The sequence below is a fragment of the Astyanax mexicanus genome, chromosome 18 (assembly GCF_023375975.1).
Source record: "Astyanax mexicanus isolate ESR-SI-001 chromosome 18, AstMex3_surface, whole genome shotgun sequence".
Lineage (NCBI taxonomy): Eukaryota > Metazoa > Chordata > Actinopteri > Characiformes > Acestrorhamphidae > Astyanax > Astyanax mexicanus.
The window spans coordinates 18622513-18649118 of record NC_064425.1 but is presented as its reverse complement, the minus strand read 5'-3'; the positions used below and the strand labels follow the sequence as shown (position 1 = coordinate 18649118).

Here is a 26606-nt window from a genome sequence, read left to right as displayed (position 1 = left end):
TTCACACAGACAGTTCTAGCCAGATGCTGCCAGTCACAATCTATTTCTTATACTCCCACATCACATATAGCCATGACACGGTGGATAGAGGAAGGGTAAATGCTTGTACAACTTTAGTACATCCATCTGACACCCACTATCAGGCCTCACGTCAATTCCAGTACCGGTAATTCACATCGCCTTGCCATGAGCATGCTGGTCAGTGTTTGTTTGGTTTCACTCACAAGATCACACCTCAACCTTGCTTCCACTTGGGTTCCAGTCTTAATCAAGAGATGAAGAAGTGCACCAGGTTTCATGGGTTTCATAAAAAGGTTCACTTTGAGTATTCTGTTAATGCTGACTGTAACTGGCTCATTACATTATTAGGTTTAGATACAACATAAATGGCACACGCTCTTGCATGGGAAACTTCCACAGTGCTGTGTTGTATATAGCCTACTTTATAGATGCTTTAAAGGGAAGGAATAAATGCAACTGAATATTATTTTAGATTAAAGTGTTGTAAATTTTGAAGAACGTGAAGCTGAGAAATGAAAAGTGCAGCTGTAACTGATGTTCTGTTTTCTTTTTGTGTGTGTGTGTGTGTGTGTGTGTGTGTGTGTGTGTGTGTGTTTGTGTGTGTGTGCTCCCCCTATAGGTGAAGCTGTTGAAGTACATCACTAAGCAGCTGCAGTGTAAGCAGAGAGTTCCAGTGTGTGAACGATCGCTGGCCCTCGACTCGTACCCACACCTTGAGGACTGGCTCCATACAATCAACCTCAGGCCTGAGCTCATTCAGGTATTTTTTGTGTTATGTGTCTATTTTGTGTGTTTCGTGTGCTCCTGCTTTTATGTCCTGCACACTACATGTACATGTTTTTTTTTATAGGATTTAAAATAAATAAGAATAAGTTCACACGCTGCACACACTGGAAAGTATTGCTGATGGAATGGGATGCTGTTCAGTAGCCACACATAAGTCAAAGCTTGCCATGCCTGATGCAGGATTATGAGGACAGCTGAAAATGACATATAGTTGACCCAGCCTTACTTTACCTTATTGCATACTTTCTCAGGCAGTGTTTGTTGCTCAATACTGTACTGTATTACTGTATTTTATTACCTACTTACAGTAACTTGTGTGGAGCGATATACTATAATCTGACTGTGAAATATGATATCTAGTGTTACAATATGTTACATACATTTCTCTGCACTTTAGTTCTCACCACAAAGCATGTTTGAAAAATAAAAAAATCCACTAAATCACTCCTGTTAATTCCACTCATTCCTGTTACTGGAACTCTCTCCTGTTAATAAAAATTACATCTCTGAAGGATTTTAATAATTATATTTTATGATAAAGTTTATAGTTAGAGAGTGGGGACAGGTAACAAATGCTATTTTTTCAGTGTTCTAAGTAGTTTTTATTCATTTTTTAATTGCATATCTTACTTTTGCAATTTGGTCAATGTACAATACACTATGCTTAATAATATAATAGTTTTTTAAAGGTATTTTGTGTGCATATTTATACATGTAATGTCTTGGGGACAGAAATGGCACCCATTCAGTGAAATGACCCTTATATAGTTTGTTACCCTATAGCCCAACCATAGCCTAGCCATGGCCTAACTGAAATGAATGACCCAAGCCTGATACAGAGTGTTTTATGTAATCACACACACCTGTGCCTTTTAGAGGTGTTCAGATAAATTCCTCATTATGAAGCTATGAGTGGGAAGGGCTGAACGAGAGAGGAACAGACATACAGAGAAAAAGAGAGAGAGACATATTGCTGTATAGCTGTGTGGGAAGATCCTTGTGGCATTCTGGCATTCTCAGGCTGCTGTTGGGCCCTCTTTCTCTTACAAATATACAGAGACACTCACACACACTCGCACACTCACACACCCGATCCGACTCCTAATCCTAGAATGTGCCGACTCAGCCTCTCTGTCCCACTCACTCCACTCACTCTATTTTTACCCCCCCTCCCTCTGTTGCTGGCCCTATAGCCTACACACACACACACACACACACACACACACACACAGGGAGCCAACTGGCCAGAACAGGACTCCAATCAGACTGAGGAGGATCCAGCCTTGTTTACCTTTTGTTTAGAGGTAAACAGAAACTCTTAAACAGAAACAAACAGAAAAGGCGTGCAGTGTGGACGAGACTGATGGAGTGATAGAGTTTAGAGGAACAGAGGGGAAGAACTGCGGCCTGAAATTGGCCTGATATGTAGGAGATGGTTGAAGATTCATGGTGCTAGGCATGTCATTAGCTCTGCATGTGCTGCATTTGAGATACTAAGGTAGGACAGTTTGAGCATGTATGTGTGTGTCTGTGTGTGTGTCCATGTGTCCTCCTATCTCCTCTCCAGGTGTGTGTTGTCTCTAAGCACTTGTTGAGTATTTGTGTGTTTTCTTGTCTTTTTTGTTAAAGTGGTGTCAGCTTGTCTCTGCTCAACAAAGGCTATTCATTTTCTGCGGTCTCCACGCACTGTGATTCACGGAGCAGGAATGCGTGCGTGTGGCCGAGACCCAGCGTGGTGCCGCACACTGTCCTGAGCTACTGTGATCAGGACAAATGCTGCTGACAGTCCCAGCACACCCAGCCTAGCTCATGTTTAGTGTGTGAAGGCCTAAAGCCTTGTTTTCACAGGAAGCGCAGAGGAATGTCCCGCCAGGCAGACAAGATCAGGCTGGCCCCCTGAAGAGGAATTTGAATGATTGGGTAGTTTATGACAATTTGCCGTGTGTGTGTTTGTGTGTGTATAAGTGTATAAGCTACGAGTCAGTGGATAGATAGTGGTTCCCATCCCCACTGACCTCTATGGGCTTCAGCTCCAGGCTAGTCGCACAATTTTTTATATAATATTAATATTACAATTTTTAGCAATCTGATTTCAGTCTGACTAACTAGAGACATATTTGGCTACCAACTATCAAGGCAAGTCAAGTTTGTTTGTATAGCACCTTTCTTCATGCATGGAGGTAATTCAAAGTGCTGCACAAAAATATTTAACTTTACTTTAAACTTTTAAGAAATTTAATAAGTTATAAGAAATTATTATTAAAATAATAAAAAATATATTTAAAGTAACAGCAGAGAAATACAATTAATAAAATTAGAATAGAAAAAAAAATACATAACAATATTAAAAGAAAATTTGAGGACATTATTGTTAAAAGAATAAAAAGTAATGAAAAAAAAAAAAAAACCATAAAATTTAAGAAATTTAAATATAATCAATAAAGTACTGAAAGAGTGCAAAATTAGACCAAAGGCTGCCTCACCATGTTTAATTCCAGGTTTACATACTAGGGGTGGGTGATATGGCCCTAAAATAATTTCGCGATATTTCCTGGTATTTTCACAATAAGGATTACTCTTGGCGATATGACAAAAAATATTCAAGAATACACTACTACAGCAAAATAAACATTACGTTTTATTATTTCATATGATATGATATAGCACACCCCTAACTGAAACATTAAAAAAAATTAAAATAAAAAAATTCAGGAATTTTATCAGATTTATAACAGAAGTCAGTGATCCAGAATTTCATGATTCTGTACTCCAAATATCTCCATATATCCAGGATTAAAGTAAAATGACTGATACCTGACAGCTATAATTTGTCTACATCTACATATATCATGATATATAGAAAATTAAATCAGTGTGAATTGTTCTTTTTTAAAAACAGCAAAAAATAGTACCCTGATGTGATCATTAGATGTGATATTTCAGGGAATAATATCATTCACAATATTAAAAAAAAGGTTGGCGATATTATTGCGTACGATACAAATTGGAACACCCCTACTAGATATTGTGAACAGATCTGCCTCTACTGATCTGAGGAGTCTCATAGGCCAGTATTTACAAACATCTACCAAGTGTAGATCTATGTGGCTAAAATTGTATTGTGATACTAAACTCATAAAGCATCCAGGTGTAAACAGAGTCTTTGTGAATGAGTTACAGTGGACTCAATGTGGAAATTTCAATTTGGGGAGCCTTCAGTCTTTATTATATGAAGACTTTCTAAACAAAATTTGTTAAAACTGGCTGTGCATGATTTATAAGCTGTATTCCTTAAATACATATAAAATAATATCAGTAAAAAAAAAAAAAAAACAAGCAACGAAATATCTTCTAATATCATTCTGTTTTACATCTAGAAAATATCAAATTCAGCTGTAACACTCATGACTAATGTTAACGTCACAACTGTAGACTTATATCAGTCTTAAATGCTGTGTGTACAATACTAATATGTTTCCAGCAGTGAAAGGCAGGATGAGTGATGCACTCTTTTTTCATACTAACTGAACAAGTAGAGTTTTGAGCAAGCTTTTGTTGCACGGTGATGTGAGGACATTTCTCTATATAGATTCAGTAAGGACACGATATATTACGCCACATTCTGGGAAACAAATGAAAGCAGTTACAGCAGAGACGTCATTTAGATTCTCATATATCCCCCTCACTCTCTGACTCATCAGTGGTGCCTCCTGAATTTAATTTGAATTTCCCGTTGCTCAATATTAAGAGGTCACTGGGAACAACTTTCAGACAGTGTTTAAAACGTGAAGATTAAAGGATTGGTTAGGTTTAATCTCTCTGACTCTGACTCACAGTTTAATTTTGTAATGTAATTTTTATTAGGGTCAGTGACATTTGTCATCATGTCGTGAAGATTTTGTGAAGGTCAAACGATTGACCTTCTCATGCTTTTCCCTCTCTGATATATTTCTGTTGTGCTGTTGGACAAGATTTAAATACCATTTGAACAGTGCTTGAAGTGGGCCAGTAGTACTGTGTGTGTGTTTTACTGTTTGGAATACTGTGACTTCTTGCACACTAGGACCTCTCACAAGCTACAAGTTTGTACACAATGCATGAAATGAATGGAGTTTAACAGAACTGCTACTAAAGTACTAAAAACATCTATCTGTCCATCTATCCATCACATGACCAAAAATGCAAACTGGCGGATTACCAAGCTGATTATGTTTAATATTAGTGCAAGTCTGAGGAAAAAAGTTTTACCCATCATAAATTTTGTGACAAGATCTCATGCCACAACATCTCGTGACATAAAAATGGCATAATATTTGTCATCCCGTGTTAAATGTGTCTGGCAAGACACAGGTAACCAAAACAAATGTTTGATCATTATAGCAGCAAACAGCAGTTGAATACAGAACCCTCAAATGTTGTGACCATAGTTCTAAGGCCCGAAGAGAGATGTGAGATCATACAGGAGTAAAGTTGTTGGGTTTGTGGTATAACCAGCCTCAGTACTTGCATATTGTTCTGTATTTTACTGCATATAATTAATCATCAATAATTCACCAAGTAAGAGTAATCAGAGTAAAAATTGATTGACATCTCTTACAAGATGATTACTTACAAATTATTTAAAAACTTCACCTGCAGTTTGGCCTTTTGTGAGTTGCAGTCTAATAATATTAATAATAGTAAGAAAAAGAAGAAGAAGAATGTTTTTAATCATATATTTCAGCTCTCATTTCCATGAACCCAATCTTGTGACTTGTGAGATAAGTGTCTCTTAATGCATTGGTTTAGTAATGTTGAAAAATGCACTCTGCATTGCATTAAGCTGGTTGCAATGTTTTGTCATCCTTTTTTTTATTGGCCTATAACTGCATCATGGTGGCTGTTTTCAACCTGCCAATATTCACTTACCTACAACAATATGGTCCATCCTGTTAACTGAGCATTTTAAACTTGAATCTCTGTGCTGTGAAGTTAATCTAAACTGTAAAAGCTGGAGCTGATGTTATTGGAGGTCACCCAGCCGAATCCATTCGCACATATGGTTTATTGAGCATTCACATCCTGTCAATTTAAAGAGGAAAGGGTCTTGGGCTTAAGGAAGAGAAGAACAGAGAGAGTCAATCTTACCTAAAGCTTTACTTCCTCAAGCTTTTCTCTCCTTCCCCCTCTTTACTGACCTTATAAGGGTCCAGTCTTGTATTCACACCACAAAGTGATCGACCATGCAGAAAAACCTGATGCCTGCTCACACCCATGCTTAGACCTATTTTAAAATGTGTTGTATAGTTTATTTTCCCATTACCATTTTCCAGAATGTATTTACTGATTAAGATTTTAGAAATAAAATTAATTGTCCCATAGTGAGCAAATTCAACATGCTTGATGCAGAAGAATGGCTATAAAGGTATAAAGACCTTTAAAAAAAGCAACTTTAAAAAGGAGCAGAAGTTGGGTTGTGCTAGTTTGTGTTTCTCTAAAACATCAAGGCTTGTTGTGTGCTTTTAATGTACTGTATGTATCAACAGCAGTCCAAAGATGGACAAATCAAAAAGCTCCAACAAGGTTGTTTGCTGGATTGGCTAATTGATGCTTGAGGTCGACTAGGGCTATTCCATCTGGTGGAACTAACAGAAAGGCTACTGTTGCACACGTCTCAGAAATAGTAATGGTTATGGAATATAGGAATACGGTATTGACTGAGGAGCATACGGTGGAATTCCAGATCATGTTGTTTTGTCACTTCCTATGCCATTTCAGGGTGGGTAGTTGGAGCTCTCTCACTCTGTCACTTCCATTGTAATGCTGGCTGCCACTGTCGTTGGTTGGTTGGTTGGTTGATGTTTGGTTTGAGATGGGGATCTGACACGTTCTTTTGAACATTGGCTGACTTTGCACGTATAAATACATGTGCTTGTCCAAGTCCAAGTGAGTAAGTGGGTTAATAAGCTCAGTTAAATAAATTGAGTCCTTGGAGCCAGGGACATATGTAGTGATTTGTTTTGGTGTCACTTAATTTTGTAACTCAGCTGTGTATGTTAATGTAACATGAGCTATGCTTCCTTTAAAAAAAGGTTTAAAACAAATGAAAAGCATTTTAAATTAGAAATTAGTTGCCTTACCCTATATGTTCATAACCCAGAATTGCTTTACTTAAACCAGTTGGTTTTCTTCTGCATCTTGCCTTCTTCCTTTAATTAAAGTGATTCAACATGTTAATGCAGGTGCTATTGTAGCGAATAGCGGTTGTATCCAGTTTGAGCCTGGGTGTTGCTGTTGGCAATCCCCTTTAAACAGCAGAATAGCAATGGAGGGAAAGAGGGAGGGAGGAAGGGAGGGAGTGTGACCACAGCTTACAGGAAACACACACTGACCATGTGCTTTTAGTGTGGAGACCGGGAGACGTACTAGCTGCTGATAGAATGATCAAACGGGCTGTGGGGGAAAGACAGAGAGAGGGGAGGAAGGCTGGATTGGAACAGAGTAGGAGGGAGGGGAAAGAGTGCTGGAAGTGAGGAGGGAGGTAGGGAGGAGGAAGAGTGAGTGGAAGAGAGCTACTCTCACACTTCTGAGCCACTTCTGAAGACCAGCTGAGATTTTGCGAACATCTGCGGGATGTGATTTTGGCGAGGATTACTTCAGAGTGAACTTTCCTGATGGTGTGTTGTTCTTTATTTTTGCTAGAACATGTCTGTCCTCTTCGTTTCTTAAACGACCTATTTAAGCGACACTGTGTCTCTTGTAGTTATTTTCTTCTCTGGTGTTGCGGTTTCCTGTCTGTGTGCCTCTCTGGTTCCAGAGAGGTTACGTGCACTGTTAGCTGCTGCAGTGAGCTCCTAGTGATTTGGTTTGTACACTAGACTCAGGATAACCGAGAGAGTTCACACTAAATAGTTTATACCACAGCCTGATTTGGAATGTTGTGTTTCCACCATTTACTGCTGGGTGTTATATTGTTTATATTGGTATGCAGGTATTCTTGGTGTCATTATTTAGCTTTAGAGGTGTTAATGATAGACAGCAGCATGGCTAATTAAATATACACCCATTATCCATTTTTTCAGCTCCACTCAGCATATAGGGACACTTTGTAGAAGTATAATAGTATATTACAGACTGTAGTGCTGTAACTGTTTCTCAGCATATTTTATTATCCTCCTTTCACCCTGTTCTTTAGTGGTCAGGACCAGCACAGAGCTAGTAGCTATTATTTGGGTGGTGGATCATTATCAGCACTGCAGGGACTACCACCACTTGCATGGTGGTGGTGTATGAGGTGTTACTGTGTGTTGTGCTGTGTGTATGAGTGGATCAGACACAGCAGTGCTGCTGGAGTTTTTAAACACTGTGTACACTCACTGTCCTCTACTCTATTAGAAACTCCTACCATGTAGATCATCTGTTGCTTTTCTTAATTAACTATAATTAATGTCATGTGTTGTGAACTTCAGGTTTTTCAAAAAGACCAGTTTGAAATACATGAACAGTAAATGAACAATTTGTTTCCTTACAATTTCTGAGTATTACTTTGGAATCGCCTTCTCTTCCACCCAACCGGTTTATGATCTGCTCTGTTGTACACTGTTTTTGGGGTTTAATGAGGCTTGAGCTGGAGCTGTTGGAGTTTCGTGCGAAACTTCGAGTCAGGTGGCAGACAGGGAGGAACTCTTTTTATCAGTTGTGTTTATAGCCTGGTCGTTTAATGATTTGTGAACAGTCCTTTCTACAGGGCTCGTATTCGTGACTGTGTTTGTGTGAGTGTCAGCAGGGTGCTGTTTATGTATGATACATGTTTCTGGGTCTTGTGCGTGTGCTCGCCTGAGTATCACTCCCTACATTACATCAGCACTAACACACAGGCAGGAAGGGCATGTCCAGACAATATCTCGGTATAGGTATGTGTCAAACCCTTTTCAACTCAGCTTTTTGTACTTGGTGCATTTTCTGTCTTGGCTTGTCTTAAATGTATAAGAAAGAGTGCTGAGAATATTTGTTAGTAAAGAGCTGATAAGTTATGTAGGATTGGGTGATACAGTATCTTTTTTTCTGTACCGTCATACCTTCTCCATACCATCTCAAGGGAAGTAGCCGACTAGATCCTAGGTCTCACTTGTTAAGTCCGACTCGAAGTTCTTTACACCTTCTTGGGGAAAATGCATTAGCAAAGTAGCAGAGTAGCATAGTCACATACTGTGGGTAGAACGATGAATATAGCATTATTCGTTTTTATTTAGTCCATGTTATGTTAGTGTTGAACGGTATATCGATACTAGGAAAGTAGCTCAATACTTCATCACTAAAAACACTACAATTAGGGACTCTGAGTGGTCCAGTGAGCTAAGCACTGCCACTGTGATCAGGAGATCATCGGTTTGAATCCTGTTTATGTAGCTTGCCATTGGCTACCGGAACCCTGAGAGAGCACAATTGGCCTTGCTCTCTCTGGGTGGGCAGAGGGTGCACTCTCCCCACATCACTCCAAATGGTGATGTCGTGTAGCACAAGGCACTGCGCTTTCCTCCGAGTGTGCTGTGATGCTACTCGTTTATGTTCGAAAAGAGGCGTTGCCTGTCTTCACATGTGTCGGAGGACGTATGTGCTAGTCTTCACACTCCTGGTGTTGGGGCATTACTAATAAGTGGGTTGGGTATTTGGCTGCGTAAATTGGGGAGAAAATGGGGGAAAATTTGAGTAAAATTATAAAAAAAAAGGTACAATACCACATTTATTAAGTACTAATACTTTAACCCAATCAGTACCAGGCACTGTATTAGACACAAAAAAACACTTCTTGTTGTATTCTCAGCCTAATAACTCAAGAATGCTGCAACACATTAACATAAACCATATATCTATATATCTATATCTATCTATATATCTATCTATATATATATATATATATATATATATATATATATATATATATATATATATATATATATATATATATATATATATATATATATATAGCTAGAGAGAGCTAGAAAGAAATCATAACTTTTTTTTTTTAATTGGAGTCCTATCCCTCTCCGGTGAGGATCCCTGATTAAAAAATTGTGGAAAACTCTCAATAATAAGCACTCCTTCAATATTTCTTTTACAGTAGCTTTCTGTGACTTGGCTGTTGCTTTTTCAGTCATGAACGCACGTTCAGAAGTGTAATCCTGTGTATACACAAGGTCAGAGTATGATATCAAGGCTTGAGCTTGTTAAAAATGTTTTGAATCAATGATTCGAATTTGCAATCGATTCGTGAACCGATTCACTCAATGAGTCGACTCTACACATATCAGTGGATTTTAAAGTCTAAATGTCTCTCAGCTTTTAAAAGCCTTATCTATTCCTTTCTGGTTTCCTCAGCTTTTCTTAGATTGAGTGAATTAAATCAAAACACAGAACAGTGACTTGGTTATTTTCTTGAACTTTGATTCCAAACTGGAGTGTGCATTGGGGCATGGCTAATGATGTCACTGACATGTGTCAGAGATATTCTAGTTAGAAGGGGCTTCCCATTCAGACAGCTCACAGCTTGCTGACAATGTTAAATAACAAACCAATTCCATAAATGTATTATATTTATCAATAACCATTAAGAGCAGGTGAACTGTAAAAATATATATATTTATGTACAATCCATTAATGATTCTGTCTTCTTCAATGTGCTAAAAGGTTGAACAATCACCTCGACCCAGAAACCTGAGTATCCATACCATATTCCACTAGAAATTACAACTTGACAAGGTGTTCATGCATAACTTTCAAATCTGGAGCTCCATATATCATAATTCTCATTGTACTTGAATGCAGCATTTGTTGTACAAGTAGCGAAGATGGTCTTGTGTTAACAGCATTATTTAAAAAACAATTTTTTTGTCTGCTTAAAAGGGAATAAGTGTACAAATAAATAATTTACTAAGTGTAAATCTGTCCATCTGACAAACCCAAATGTTTACCTGCTGTGAAAAATTGGTTAGCATTAGCTTAGCTAGGAGCATGTTAACATTTTGTTCTTCACAGAGCATGTTCAGGTCTGACTGACTAAATTCCTGCTTTTAAGCATTTAGATGAGAATATCTTAATGTGAATAAGAATATTACTGTTGCAAAAATATCATAAAATGTCATGCTGTTCTTTCACAGCCATATTGTCCACTCCTTCACAGTATGGGATTTTATCTCGATGTCACGCAACTTTTGGGAAATATAATTCCATTCCGTGCATTCCTGATGGTGAGATTTAAGGAAAATTCCAGTGATTTGACAGAAAGGAATGTAAACTTACTGCTTATCCAATTTTGGGAGGAAATGGGTGGGATTTTGGGTCACTGACCAGTACAGTTTTTGCAGGTGTAAAAAAAATCCCATTTGCTGTTTCATCTGGTATTTGAATGAGTTATTTATGTACATTATGTGCCCATATACATACGTTTGTATACACTCCTGCTAATGAATTCCTTCAACTACTTTTTAAGTGCTCCTAATGCTGACACAGATGTGCAGATGCACTCATGCAGCTTGTCCAGTCCCTCTAGAGAACTTTCGCCAATAGAATAGGACTCTAGAATAGGAGTAAGGAATAGGAGATTGCTTAATGCATAACGAAGGGTATAAAGCCCCCCTTTGACCTGTGGAGCAGTGGAGCTGTGTTATCTGGAATGATGGTGGTGTGGTGATTATCCAACAATCCAACATTTACTTTCGAACAACAGCTAAATCTAATCAAATCCTCACAGAAATGCTCCAAAATCTAGTAAAAAGCTTATGGTTTTGGGGGAAACTATGAATGACCATGTTTAGCAATACTTTCGTATTTATACTGTATCTATTATTGGGTTAACGTGAGTTTGATTTTTATTTTAAGAGATCATACAGCTCTGTAAAAAATTAAGAGACCACTTGAGTTTCTGAATCAGTTTCTCTGATTTTGCTATTTATAGGTATATATTTAAGAAAAATGAACATTGTTGTTTTATTATATAAACTATGGAGAACATTTCTCCCAAATTCCACATAAAAATATTGTCATTTTGAGCATTTATTTACAGAAAATGAGAAATGGTTGAAATAAAAAAGATGCAGAGCTTTCAGACCTCAAATAATGCAAAGAAAACAAGTTCATATTCATAAAGTTTTAAGAGTTCTAAAATCAATATTTGGTGGAATAAACCTTGTTTTTAATCACAGTCTAATGCATCTTGGAATGATTTCCTCCACCAGTCTTTCACACTGCTTTTGGATAACTTTATGCCACTCCTGGTGCAAAAAATCAAGCAGTTTAGTTTTTTTTGATGGCTTGTGATCATCCATCTTCCTCTTGATTATATTCCAGAGGTTTTCAATTTTAAGTGGTCTCATTTTTTTCAGAGCTGTATGTGTCATTATTCTTTAGACCAGCATTACTCTTTATCTTTGCGTTTTGCTCGTGCTGTAGGCTGTAGAAGGTCAGGCGTTGTATCCTCATGGTCATATCTGGCTTTTATCCATAAAGGAAGTTTCCATTCTGATTCCTGGAAGTAAGCTCCCTGTTCCTGTGAGAATTGTGTGTTTTGTGTGTGTTTTGTATGTGTGTGTGTGTGAGAGAGAGAAGATTTTTGTGTGTTCTATGCTGTAATCTGTTTTTTTTTTTATTTTTATTTTTTTATACCTCCCAGTAGGTGGTTTGTCTTGTTGCTTTTTCCCCCCACACACACACACATATGCCACAATATCTTTTGGACCACACAAGCATGCACAAACACACATGGGCACCCACACACACACACATACATACGCACTGTTCTGGTAAGATAGCTGTTGCTGGGTGGTTCCCCTGGCCCACGCATACACACCAGTGCTGGTTTAATTTTAACAACCAAGAGGAACAAAAATAAAAGCGTGTTATTTAAAATAGCACCTCCCCCACGTTTAACATGGCCTATTTCAATTTAAATATAGTACGATCTAGACTAGATCTGCTCATCAGGATAACAATAGAGTTGTGAAGAATTTGTAGACTTGTGTGTGTCACCTGTGCTGTTTACACTGTTGTGGTTGAGCTGTGGCACCATCAGTTTAAAGGCTTCTCGTGTTGTGAGCTTGTTTGACCGTTTGGCTCCATTTACACTGAATTACCAGTAGTTACTCAAACAGTATAAAACTTGTCTAGACAGTGAGTATGCAGAAATATGAGAGTATTTATAATTTCGTAAGTGTGGAAACATCACCTTTAAAAAGGTGGTTCTTCCTGGATCTTTAGTATAGACAATGACATAGACATAGAATGCTATGTCCCATACAATGTTATCACTTGCTTAAAGGGGACATAGGAAAAACAAATCCATCTGTTTTTTGTGAATAAATTAAAAGATTTAGGTGTCAGAATTCATATGCTTCTAAGATGAGTTTGGATGCACCGCTTATTGTGACGTCACCCCCCACCAGAGCCTAACCCACTAAATTAGCTGCATTTCTGCCAGTTTGGTCTACTGGTTTAATGAACACTGTGCATAAGACCAGAGTGCTATGGCTACAAGCAAAAGAAAGTCACACAAGTCCTGGCCTTCAACAGCCTATTTGCATAAAAGTGACTCTTAAAACAGCTTATTCTAAAAGGAAATGAAACTGGAAAGAATAAAGCTGGTGCCATATCTTTATGATTTTGTGCAAAATAAGAGACCACTTCAGTTTCAGAATCAGTTTTCATGTTTGAGTAAAATGAACATTGTTGTCTTATTCTATAAACTACAGACAACAATGAAAATGAGAAATATCTGAAATAATAAAAAAGATGCAGAGCTTTCAACCTTAAATTATGCAGAGAAAACAAGTTCATATTCATAAAGTTTCAGAAATCAATATTTTGTTGAATAACCCTGGTTTTTAATCACAATTTTCATGCATCTTGGCATGTTCTCCTCCACCAGTCTTACACACTGCTTTTGGATAACTTTATGCCACTCCTGGTGCAAAAATTCAGGCAGTTCAGCTTGTGATCATATATCTTCTTCTTGATATTCTAGAGGTTTTCAGTTTGGTAAAATCAAAGAAACTCATCAAAGAAAATCAAAGAAACTCATCATTTTTAAATGGTCTCTTATTTTTTCCAGAGCTGTAGTTTCTTTATTTGACCGTGATTATTTGGCAGTGTGCAAATTATGCCGTAATCTGATGCTGGCAGTTGTTCTTTACATTGTGTCCAAATTTAATGATTTAGACCAGTAGAAATGCGCTACACTGACATTGGACTAAATTAAGTATTTTATTTTTACATGGCTTGACTTTCAGTGAATTAAAAAAAAGTTTCTGTACAGGCATGTTAAAATAATCAGTAGATTACTGCAATACTAATAAAACAATAGTGACTTCCATTTTTAAGGCTTTCAGTGAACTTTAAGGATTTAGACATGATTTTAAAACAGTGTTTGAAACTATAAAAGTCTATGCCTGTTAAAATATTTAGTGAATTACGGTAATATTAATATGAATGACAGTGACCATTATTTTCACTGATTTGTTCAGAAAATGTTATTGGTGCATTAGTTGTGCAAGTAGTGCAGATAGTTGCTTAATAAAACCAAGGATATGGACTAACAATGGAAGTTTCATTTGATTTTAGCTCTTCGTATGATTGCATCTGGATTGCATGTGCTTGAGATTTGGTAAAGCTCATATTTGTGTATTAATTTGCTTATTTGTTAATAAAATCTGTAGAAAAGCTTTACTTCTAGTTCCAGAAATTCACTAAAGGTCTCCTCTGTCTTAATTTTATCACAAAGGCCACACAAAAGGACCACCATTAGACCGTTTACAGGCACAGTGCTTTAGTCCTGCTTCAGTGTGTGTATTCATGCGTTCGTTTGTTTGTGTGTGTGCGAGTGGTTGTTTTTGATGAGGTGCTGATGCCAGGGAGACAGAACAGGGCACAAAAATGCAATTGTTGAGGAGTACTGACACAGAGTGGGTCCACTCGAGCAATGCTGAACAGTCTGCTGTGACAGTAGGTTGATTGACACTGGAGGTCACAGAGAGAATGCATTGTAAATTATGTAATTATTTATAATAAAACATTAATTTAATCTATTATAACTTGCCAAGACCTATACGTCAATCACCACCTTCACAATGACGTATCACAGTGCAGCTGTGCATTTTTACATTCCTACTTTTCACCTCTGACTTATCAGACTTCTCTCATCACTCTGTACATCAGCACTCAGAAAAGGCCTTCATCTCGTGTGATGATTGGCCTTAGAAAAGGAACCTTATTGAAAGTGATAGCTCATTCCTTTTTATTTTCCATAGAAGTGTTTGTGAGTATATGGTTGTTTGTGTGGGTGTGTGCATGTGCACACTTACCTGTGTGTGACAGGTGCTGAATGTGTGTATCATTCACCTGTTGTGTTCAGGCCTCAGGGTGATGACTGTGAAGAAAGCATTGTAAATAATTTTTCTTCCTTCTCATCTTTCTCCCCACTTTTACATTGAAAACACTTCCTCTTCTCCGAGAGTGACAGCAGTGCTGCTGCATGTCCTGATGATTTCATTCCGTGGAAAGTGATGCTAGTCAAATTTTAGTTTCCCAGTCTTTGACTCACTGCTATTCAGTGGCATAACAATCTACAAGAAGTTGTTTATTTTTGGCATGTACATCAAGTCTAAATACATCTACCAAAATCAACTCAGAGGCTCTGCGTTTATTTCCTGATAAATGCATCTAGATTAAACACAACCTTTGTGATTGGCTTTTTTTACCTTTTGGTCCTTTTTACTTTTTCTTTTCTACCAACTATTTTCATTTTTTTAGTTATTGTTATTAACTGAGATGTGTCTCTTGTTCAAATGTGCTGTGCTAGATTGATTGCGTAAATATGTTACGAATAACATAATGAAAAAGTTTTGCCTGTAAAAACTGTGTAGGCTTATCTGGACTGGATTAGTTTCTCAGGGGGAGGTCTGTGAAAAATATTACTCACCTCTACTCGGTGATAAAACTCCTGCATCCGGATTGCAATTGAAAAACAGAAGGATCACTGAGTTTTTAGGTTTTCTCGGTCACTACATAGTGTTCAGTAGCTCCTCCATTTCCACTCGCTGTTGTGTTTTTATGTGGATCTCCGCGGAAAAGCGTGCCAGATGTGTAATTACGATTCGTGGCAGTGGACAAATAGCTATTTTATTAAACGCGGAGAGATGAAACTCAGAGATTTCAGTCCAGACGGGACTGAAATTACCGGAGGACCACAAAGTTGGTAATTCAGCCTGTAATTTTCTCAGAGGACGTCTGAGAAAAACACATGCATGCTCGTTCTGGATGATAAATAAAATCACTGAGGACCCCCAATAAAATAGAAAATTACCCCAGGACCACCCTGAGAAACTAAGCCCGTCCGGATAGGGCTTGTGTTTGTTGTAGACCCCAAAATGTTCTCTGTGGGAGAAAAGAAAGCCATTTCCAAGCTGAGAAATCGCTGCTCATCACTAAGCAATAAAAATCGAAAAGAAATACAAAGGTAAAACAAGTCTTTATGCTCTGACATGACCAAGACTATCCTCTGTGGAGGAAGGAATGATCTGCTCTATTCATGACCCGTAAATACACACGCATCTGTTAAGCATGGTGGAGGGAGTGTCATGTTATTGAGTTGTGCTGTGCTAGACTGATTGCTTTAATATTTTATAAGGTTTTGTCTCTGTCCATTTTAATGCTGAGAGATAAATACAAGTAAAACTCTATTGTACTGAAAACCCAACCTCAAACCAGTCAACCAAGGAATACAACAGCAGTTGATGACAAACATTGTGAGAGTTGTGAAGAAAAACCCACAAACAGCCTCAAGCCATTTTCACACGTGAATTGCATTTTCACTGAGAGATTTTCCATGTCGGAGAGGTTCTCACTGCAGGAAACAATGTGTGTGGTTTAGGCTAGAGGTTTTTTTTCCTGTGTAGCATGTGCAGGAGGCATGGCATGATGCAAAAAGTACTAAGTAATAGAATATATCTAAGTAATAGAATTGAATCTTGGTTTAGTGCCAGTTGCATGTAATACCTGTTGCATGTAATACCTGTTGTGTTCATGCATGGGCACACTCGGACATTACCCAAACATTATACTAGGCGGCTGGTAAGAGAACATCTGGGTAATTCCAAAACAACTGAGCTCCTTCAGTTACTGTCTGACAAGGTTCTAGGTCCATGCATGTCTGTAGGAGGTTTTATTGAACATCAGCAACCTCCACAGGCAAGGGTGAAGTAAAAAAAATCTATCATTTTAAGAGGATGAATTGTGGGGATACAGAGATTAATTTACTGCTCATCGCTATACAATAGGAGTGTGCCACCTCATATTGTACGCAATAATATTGTAATGACAAAAAAATATTAATTTTAGGGCCATAAGGACCATCAGGGTACAACTTTTTTGCTGTTTGCAGCAAAAGGAGAATCCACACTGTTCTCACTTCCCATATCTGTCCAGTATCATTTATTTTACTTCAGTCCTGGATATAAACATGGAGTTTGTTATTACCATCATGACATGTTGGATCATTTGACTATTGTTACATTCTGGTGAAAATCTCAAATAGCCTTATCATGTCATTTCCAGTGTTTTTTTTTTTATTTTGTTGCAGTATTAATATTTTTAAATGCAATATTTTGTCATATTGACAGGAATGTCCTAAACACAAAAATACTCTGAAATATTGTGATATTATTTTAGGGCCCTATCACTTACTCCTATTAAGCAGTAAGGATCAATACGGCAGGTTGAAAATTTTCAAAGAATTACAAAGATGTAACAAAACTTTATTCTCTGAGAAGACCAAGATTAACCTCTGCTGATAGAGGATCTAAAAGGAAGGATCAGCTCTGTTCTTAATCCAAACATTCACGCTCATCTGTCAAACATAGTACAGGTAGTGTCATCATGACTAGGGTTTTTGAATGACAGCTTCTGGAACAGATTTGATATAATCTGACAGACTAAAGTCTACAGTCTACATAAACATTCTGTCTGTTTACAGAGAAAAACAGTGATCTGACCTGATCAGGATGAACTTCATCATCATGCAGGAAAACAGTGACACAGAACATACTGGCACAACAAATAAGAGACTTCATCAGCGGAAAGAAAGGGATGGTTGTATAGTGGCCAGTCAGTCAGTCACCAGACTGCAACCCAATATCACATTCTGATGAGCAGACTGAAGTTTAACACATTGAGGTGTAAATATCAGGAAGAAAAACACATTGGAATCAAATGTCTTTAGTGTGTATCAAAAACAAAAAAAACTGGTCTTGCTGTTTAAATACTTAAGAGGAGGAGTGTTTGTTGTTATGTGGGTTTGTAAAAGATCAAAATGCATGATAAATAAAATCTCTCTTCATCTCGTGTTCCCCCTGTCTATCTCTCAGGCAGTACCAGTGAAGCTGTCTCTGGATGCACTGCTGCAGATGTCCAGTGCTCAGGTGCAGGAGACCATGAGGAAACTAGGCTCTAGCACTGACGAGTGTTCTCGCATCACTGCTGCCCTCTCCTGCCTCAAGAGCGCCACTGACACAGGTCAGTCCAACCCCTGATAATATACTGTTTACGTGCTCTGGACCAGGTACTGGCAATGTGCCCAAATCCGCTGTCAAACAAAAAACAAATATCTGCAAAACAGCCTTTTTAGAGGAGAGAGAAAACCTTTTAAACTTTCAGTGGAAGTCAATGTAAAAAGAGTTTATTTCAGGTCATTTTTAAGTAATTCTATTGGTCCTTTCACCAAGAAATTTTAGCACGAATTAAGGGACAGTTTCCCAGCTGGCCACCAACGTCAAAAGACGTTAATTTCAGGTTGAATGTTGGTCATGACGTCAGATGACAAAAATGTAATGTCAGGATCACGTCTAATGCTGTTACGTGTCTGCAGGGTTGTCTGTTTATATTATGTAGTAAAACAAAAACCAACAAACATTGAGCTTTTTTATTTTATTGGACAGAGATGATATGAATTAGGAAGTGAATTGTGTTCTTGCATATGTTTAATGATATTTACTGAGGATGCACAGATCTGATATAAGGTTCATATATTGGTCACAAAATAACTTTGTCTGATTTTGGAAAATTAGGACAGTTCATGAGTCTGATTCATGTATTCATGTACTCAGCAAGTAATCCAGCTCAGAAAATGTAACTTCAGCGAAGTGAGAGAAATTAGTTTTACAGGATAGTGGCCCTTTAGTGTAAAACAGCACACACTCACACTTATGTCATGTGTTTTTTTTTCCACTGTTGTGGTACAGTTTTTAAGTAGTTTGAGCATGCTAGCTTTCTTTTAGTAAATTTAAACTTCAACATGGCATAAAATATTATTTTTATTAATAATAATAATAATAATAATAATAATAATAATAATAATAAGCATATCAATTTTTAAAACAGGCTGATCAAATAAAATAAAATCTGATTTATTTGTTTAGTACTTTTACAACTGATGACAGAAATCAGCTTTACAGAAATCTGGTAGTAGAACAAAGGATCAAACAACACACAAAACTTAGAAGATAAAATAAAAGCCCCCAGTAGGCAATTCAAAGCTGATGCTGATGAAAAATAAATTGTGATATTTCTATTTACAGTATAATAAAAAATAAATATTACAGGGCACTTTTGCATATTTTAGGCTTAGGATTTTTTTAAGCATAATGTGTAGCACACTGTCCATAAGCTGGTCTCTAAAGAACTATCCTCATATTTCTCCTCTATAACAGGCCGCGAACTGAAGGATGAGGGAATTCCCTGGATAGTAGAACCTCCTCGGTGCAGCGTCGACACTTTGAACTCAGCTGAACATCTCTCCTGCTCCACTCAAAGCCCTCAGCCCTACAGCCCGAACCCAGCCAGCCGCCGGCCGGTCACTCCCTCAGGACCCTGCGCTCCCCGTTCTGTCTCTGTGTCCACTGTCCCCAACCTGGACTGCGCCTCTTTAAACTCTTATGATGGACTGGCTGACCCTTTCCTTCCCTCACCGCAACTGATTCGTCGACCTTTGGGTTTCGCATCGACTCCTCCCTTGACCCCGCCCACCTACAGGAATGCTCTGTTAAAGCCACCCCGCACACCCCCGCCCCCTTCCAACAGGATACGCATGCTCCTGCCGAACATTGCCCTGCCCCGCAGCAAAAGCCACACCCAGCTGGCCAACCGCGTGGATGAGCCTGCACCCAACAAGTATGTGCAACTGAATACAGTGTGAATATGAAATTTACAGTTTTCTTTTTATTCTGGGTCACACATATAGTCCCTATTGAGTATTGGGGAAAATAGAGCAAGGCAATTTAAGTTAATTTAGGTTTGCTATAGATTGCAAATGCTTGGTTAGAGGTTATCGTTATCTATGAAGTGATTTAGGATTAAGAGTTTTTGTTTTATATACAGAAAACCCTCAGTTCGAGCTAAGCACTGCCACTATGATTAGGAGATCGCCAGTTCGGATCCTGTTCGTGTAGCTTGCCATCAGCTACCGGAGCCCCGAGAGAGTACAATTGGCCTTACTCTTTTTGGGTGGGTAGACGGCACTCTTTTTCCCCACATCACTCCAAAGGGTGATGTGAGCAGTACAAAGTGTCTGTGAGCCGATGTATCAGACTTGAGTCTGTGCACTTTTTTTTTTCAAAGCACTTGATGCTACTGTGATGCTACTCGGCAATCCTGCATCAGCAGCAGTTCGAAAAGAGGCGGTGGCTGACTTCACATGCATCGGAGGAGGCATGTGCTAGTCTTCACCCTCTTGGTGTTGGGGCATTACTAGTGATAGGGGGAGTCCTAGTGAGTGGGTGGGTCATTGCTCGTAAATTGGTAAATAAATGTAAAAAAAAAAATGAAATAAATGTAAAAAAAAGAAAGAAAAACCTTTCTTACTTTTCTAATCCTCCTCCTGCTCACAATGTGAAATTCAACAGAATTTCATCTTTTAGTACCTGATATTTACCTCTAGATTCATTGAACATCTTAATCTGATATCTTTGTTGTCAAATCACTCAATTTGTAGGGTTTTATATTAATATAAAACAATTCAAATACAAATCCTCTGCCCTACAGGAATGGGAAGCAAATTAAGCTGCCTTTAAATGTACAAGTGAATGGTGGGGGCTATAATTATGAGGACTGGCCATCACCCTCACGCTCACCACTGCTCTCTGACTCGTCATCGTACACTGTACCAAACACACCCAACCTGGTGGACAGCCCCACACTGAGAAGTAAGTGATCTTGTGACATGACAGCCAGAAGGATGCAATGCTGATGATTGTTAGCTCATTAATAGATATATACACAAAAAAGCACCTATATAATATGTAATATGCCTGTATATACAGCTTTGGAAAAATTGAGACCCCTTTAGTTTCTTAATCAGTTTCTCTGATTTAACTATTTATAGGTAAATGTTTAAGAGAAATTAACATTATTTTTTTATTCTATAAACTACGGACAACATTTCTCCCAAATTTCAAATAAACATATTGTCATTTAGAGCATTTATTTGCAGAAAATTTGAAATGGCTGAAATAACAAAAAAGATGCAGAGCCTTTAGACTTCAAATAATGCAAAGAAAACAAGTTCATATTCATGAAGTTTTAAGAGTCAGAAATCAATATTTGGTGGAATTACCCTGGTTTTTAATCACAGTTTTCATGCATCTTTTCACGTTCTCCTCCACCAGTCTTACACATTGATTTTTGATAACTTTATGCCACTCCCCCCTGTTGCAAAAAAAATGGTTTGATTGTTTTTGATCATCCATCTTCCCCTTGATTATATTCCAGAGGTTTTTAATTTGGTAAAATCAACTCATATTTTATAAGTGGTCACTTAATTCTTGTCCAGAGTTGTACATATATTAACTATTAACAACAGAGACAGGAGGCATCACATTCTTGTTCATTCTCATTAATGTGCTCTTTTTAACTTCTGTGACCCTGTCTAGCAGTCCCAAAGAGCTCTCCACATACTATACGGAGAGATTTTGGCCTTACTTTTTCACACAGGTAAGGCTATCCTCACTGAACCTCACTTATTTCTTTGTTGGCACAATGCTTTCAGGAAAACCTGAAGTTTTACACCTTTTTTTCCCGTAAAGGTTTTCCACCAAGTCATGGTTTTCCCAGACGTGTGAGGTGTGTAAGAAGTCCTTGATGTTTGGCGTAAAATGTAAACACTGCAAGTAAGTTATGCTGGGAAGCCTAGCATGTTGGCCAAGTCTCCTTATTTGTGCATTTCCAACAAATCATAATTTATCAACCATTTTTTTCATTTGGAAATCTTAGAAAATTTTACAGTTCTCCCAAAAGGAAAAAGGGATTGTGTATGTGTATCTGTTGGAAGGGCTCATTAACAGAATTTGCTATTTACTTTTTTTTCTCATTTTCAGGTTAAAGTGCCACAACAGGTGTACCAAAGAGGCACCTCAGTGCAAGCTACCTTTCCCAGGTCAGAGTTTATAAGATTTATATATCGCATTACGAAATTCATGTTTTGTTTCTTAGTGCTTAGCTGTTCCTTTCAATGCTTTTCAGTTTCACCAATCAGAAGAACAGAGTCAGTTCCTTCAGACATCAACAATAAGGTGGAACGGCTGCCTAATCAGTTTGGAACATTGCCGAAGACAATTAACAAAAAGGTATGGTCTAAGAAAACCCAAAAATACTGTCATGATTATATCAACAAAGAATTAAAACTGTGCAAATGTACGATTGAGTTGTGAATTCTCATTATGGCTCCCAAGCCTGATTTCTGCATTTTACTGCTGTGTAAGTAGTAGTTCCACAGTCTTATCTGTGTATTTAATGTATTTTCCATAGTTTTAAATAGTTGCCATAACAGTGTACCATGCAAATCCAGTGGTTTACAGCTTATGGTTCTGAGTGGAACACATGCATGTGAAATTACTGTATTTAGCCTAATAGTGTGTAATGTCTATTTTCCATGCAACTGCATGCACTGAACCCTGACCCCATATTGTATTGTTTTGGCATAAGTACACTTTAAATTCTTAAACCAGAAGTTTTAAATTTTAATAAAAAATCTAATCAAATTTTAGCCCATGTTTGAGATTTTAGGATGTGTTAATCAAAGCCTCATGGAAAGGTGAGATATTTAAATCCTAATGGATAAATAAGTAATTGAGTGCTATATTAATACTACTAAATTGTATTATTATGCCTTATTTTTATCTTCTGCACTGCAAAAAAATCCATTGGCAAAAACTAGACAAAATATATGCAAATTAAGACAAATATATGTATATTAAGCAAAAAAATCTGCCAATGGGGTAAGCGAAATTCTCTTACAAAAGATTTCTTACAAAAAGCAATGGCAAAGTCACAAAATGAGTGAAGTAACACCTAAATCAAGCAAAAAGTCACTGTTTTTAGACAAAAATCAGAATAACTTGATTGCTGCTTGATTGTGCTTATTTTGAGTTCCTATTACTTAAAATAAGTTACAAATTCTAAGTAAGAATGATTAAGATAATTATCCCTAAAATAAGTAAAATAATATAACACTTATAATGCTTAGTAAGACAAAAAGTGTTATCAGAGAAAAAAAAAAGATTTATTGCCTTAAATTTAGAAAATTTCACTTGCTAAGATTTAGTTTTTTGCAGTATAAGAATGGCCATGTTCTTTTTTTTCTCATCAGGAACAGCCTCCATCTGTGAGTCAGCTGGACTCCAGCAGTAACCCATCCTCCACCACCTCGTCCACACCTTCATCACCTGCTGCTTTCAGCCAGAGTAACCCACCCAGCGCCACACCACCCCCCAACCCATCACCCAAAGGGCCTCGCGACAACCGCTTTAACTTCCCAGGTCAGTGCTGTCAGCTCACACAGCTCACAACAGATTAACTTAACCCTTTACATTTACACCAGGCTTAGATTTCTCTGCTTTTATAAATTAACTGTTTGGCTGATGCCCAATGTTTACCTATTTTTTTTCCCCCAATCATTTTTGTCTAATTTCTGTCTCATTAATGTTTTCCTCCATCTTGTTAAATTTGGGACATTAAGAATTCTTATGTTTGGATCATTCATTTGTGCATTTAACTTTTTTTTATAGTTTTTTTTTAAGATAGTTATGATTTGTAGTATTTGTAGTGTCTAGCCTGTTTGGTCACCATTTAACAGATTTATACTGCTTTGTTGTGTGTCTTATCCAGAAACCAAAGTGTACAGCTCTGAAAAAAAATAAGACCACTTAAAAATAATGAGTTTCTTTATTTTTATCAAATTGAAATCCTCTGGAATATAGTCAGGAGGAAAATAGATCATCACAAGCCATCAAACCAAACTGAACAGCTTGAATTTTTGCACCAGGAGTGCCATAAAGTTATCCAAAAGCAGTGTGTAAGACTGGTGGAGGAGAACATGCCAAGATGCATTAAACCGTGATTAAAAACAATTCCACTAAAATTGATTTCTGAACTCTTAAAACTTTGTGATTATGAACTAATTTGGAATTATTTGGGATGTTGTTTGTAGTTTATTGAATAAAACAACAATGTTCATTTTAATTAAACATTTACCTGGAAATAGCAAAATCAGATAAACTGATTTAGTGGTTTCTTGTTTTTTTTCCAGAGCTGTATAGTGTTGAGCAAATGTATCAAATGCCAGTGTTACGAGATAAAATCTGAAAGCTTCAGATCTCATTTTGTGTTAACAAGTCTACTTTCTTTTTGCTGTGAAATTCTTTAGCTAATGACGTTCCAGCTAATGCTCTGTGATATCTGTGATCTGAATTTATAGAGACCTTATAATTAGAATTAGTCCCTTAAATACTATTATGTAAGAGTCTAATGGAAGTAATTGTAATAAAGGTAGATAATATTTTCCTCAAACATCCTTCAGTGCTATCAGTATTCAGTACAAAGGTAAACAACAGAGCTAATCAGGAGTTACAGATGTGTTTATCTATGAAAGAAGGCGCTGATAATCACAGGCAGAGCTCTTTCACTAACCGCTCTTTTTCTTCTCATCCGTTGCTTGGGGGGGTTTTCTTTCCATCCTGTCCTGATCATTAGCTGCCTGCTACTTTCAGTTCAGACAACAGTTTATCTTCCCTGGTGAGTTAACTCTTTGCCTCTAACCCTGTATTTCACACCTTTCACAAATACTAACACTTTACTCTTTCTGTAAAGCTGCTTTGCGACACCAATTAAAAAGTGCTGTATAAGTAAATTGGATTTGGATTTATAATCTTTCTTGCTGAAAGACGAGACATTTAGACAGCTTTGCTCGGTATCTGTTGAAGACAGATACATATTTAAAAGGGAAATGCAACTAATAATATTTCTTACTGAGATGTAACCAAAGTCATTCAAAGTGGGATAATGTGACTGTAGAGATGCTAATACTGACTGTGTAATGTGTAATACACATTTCTATATTAGTTTCTATTCAGAGTAATCAATGAAGTTATACCACTTACATATCTTTCGATTTCTATGTCTGATTTAAGTTCTTTTAAGTTTTTTTCTGTGTTAGTACTGGCATAATTTTATTTTCCCACGGAAATCAGTTTTAATTCTGCATTCTTATGATGTGGCAAAATAATGTTTTAAAAACTGAATTCTGTGGGAAAATAAGCAGTAAGAAGGTGGAGTTACACTCAGATATGAAGTGATTAACAGCCTTGGCTGGAACAAACAGCCTTATAGTTGTAGTCGAGCTGTTAGGAAGCTAGCTTATTAATTATACATATATATATTACTGATAATTGATAATACAACCAACATCATAATAACAGGCACTACAGAGATCTTTGCCATCTGATGTTATAGTGAAATAGCTTGTGTGATGTAATTAGATGTAATGTCTTGAGTATTGATTCAATATATATACTGATCCAAAAACGTTTATTTAAAAACCTTTTAAACTTCAAAAGCCAACAGGATCAGGTAGCACAGACTAAATGTAGAAAAAATATTATTTTCCCATTATGATACTAATCTTTTGAAATCTCTTTTTGAAGACATGAAGGTTTCTAAGATTATTGCTATCTATTTTGTCTGGCGTTTAATTGATATGATGAAACTTTGTCAATCCTGATATTTTATTTCTGTTTTAGAGGATTTGGGTTTGTATCACCACACTTAAATGTTTTATGTTTACATCTTAAGGAATTATTTTTGCAACAGTTTTAAGAAATCGACGGACCCCTTGCTTTTGGTTCTGTGTGCTGTTGTCCTGTGCTTGTGAACTGGTGCATGGTGCTATTGTAGTGCCCTCTTCTGGACCCAGTGATTCATTCCTGTGAAAAAAGGGCCACTTAAAGTTTTTTTTAGTGCCTCTCTAAAATGCTGTTTAATGCTAATTATGTAAAATATTGATTATATAAAAAAGAAAGTCTAAACTTGTGCCACAACTAAGGATAGCATTTGTTCAGCCATTAGTTCTAGTATACGACTTTGTATTTCTATTTTATTAGTACATACAATATATGCTAAAATATTTGTGGACACTCCCTTTAATGCAAGAGAAGTGCTGTAAAAAGAATAGCACCTTTACAGACGTGCTCTTTTTAATACCATTGATCTCAGAAGAAGTAATATAAGAAAAAAAAATGTGTCCCAATACTTTTGTCCATTAAGTCTATTAAGGCTTGGAAATCAAGTCAGTTGTTTCCATAAAACTCTCTTATATGGGGCAATCATGCCTAAAGGCATTTTTTGTATATTCTTCCTGGTTGCTTATTCAGCTGTATTTTAATATATAGTAAAATGGTAATACTGCTACTGCTATATCATATACCGGTAATTATTTTCATACTACTACA

The 26606-nt window shown here is 37.1% G+C and overlaps 1 protein-coding gene across 6 annotated transcripts in view; it reads left to right on the top strand.

Moving 5' to 3' along the window:
* ksr1b (kinase suppressor of ras 1b) overlaps nucleotides 1-26606 on the top strand; it is a 79396-nt gene that overhangs the window by 21907 nt on the left and 30883 nt on the right. Inside the window, exons 2-11 of one of the 6 annotated variants that reach the window (XM_007236852.4) lie at nucleotides 641-781; nucleotides 18198-18345; nucleotides 19539-19998; nucleotides 20869-21029; nucleotides 21756-21816; nucleotides 21909-21992; nucleotides 22200-22258; nucleotides 22345-22448; nucleotides 23471-23639; nucleotides 24853-24894. In XM_007236852.4, coding sequence (XP_007236914.3) covers nucleotides 641-781; nucleotides 18198-18345; nucleotides 19539-19998; nucleotides 20869-21029; nucleotides 21756-21816; nucleotides 21909-21992; nucleotides 22200-22258; nucleotides 22345-22448; nucleotides 23471-23639; nucleotides 24853-24894 — 1429 coding nt within the window. The other 5 variants (XM_049466946.1, XM_022666639.2, XM_022666510.2 and 2 more) reach the window with 5 other exon arrangements.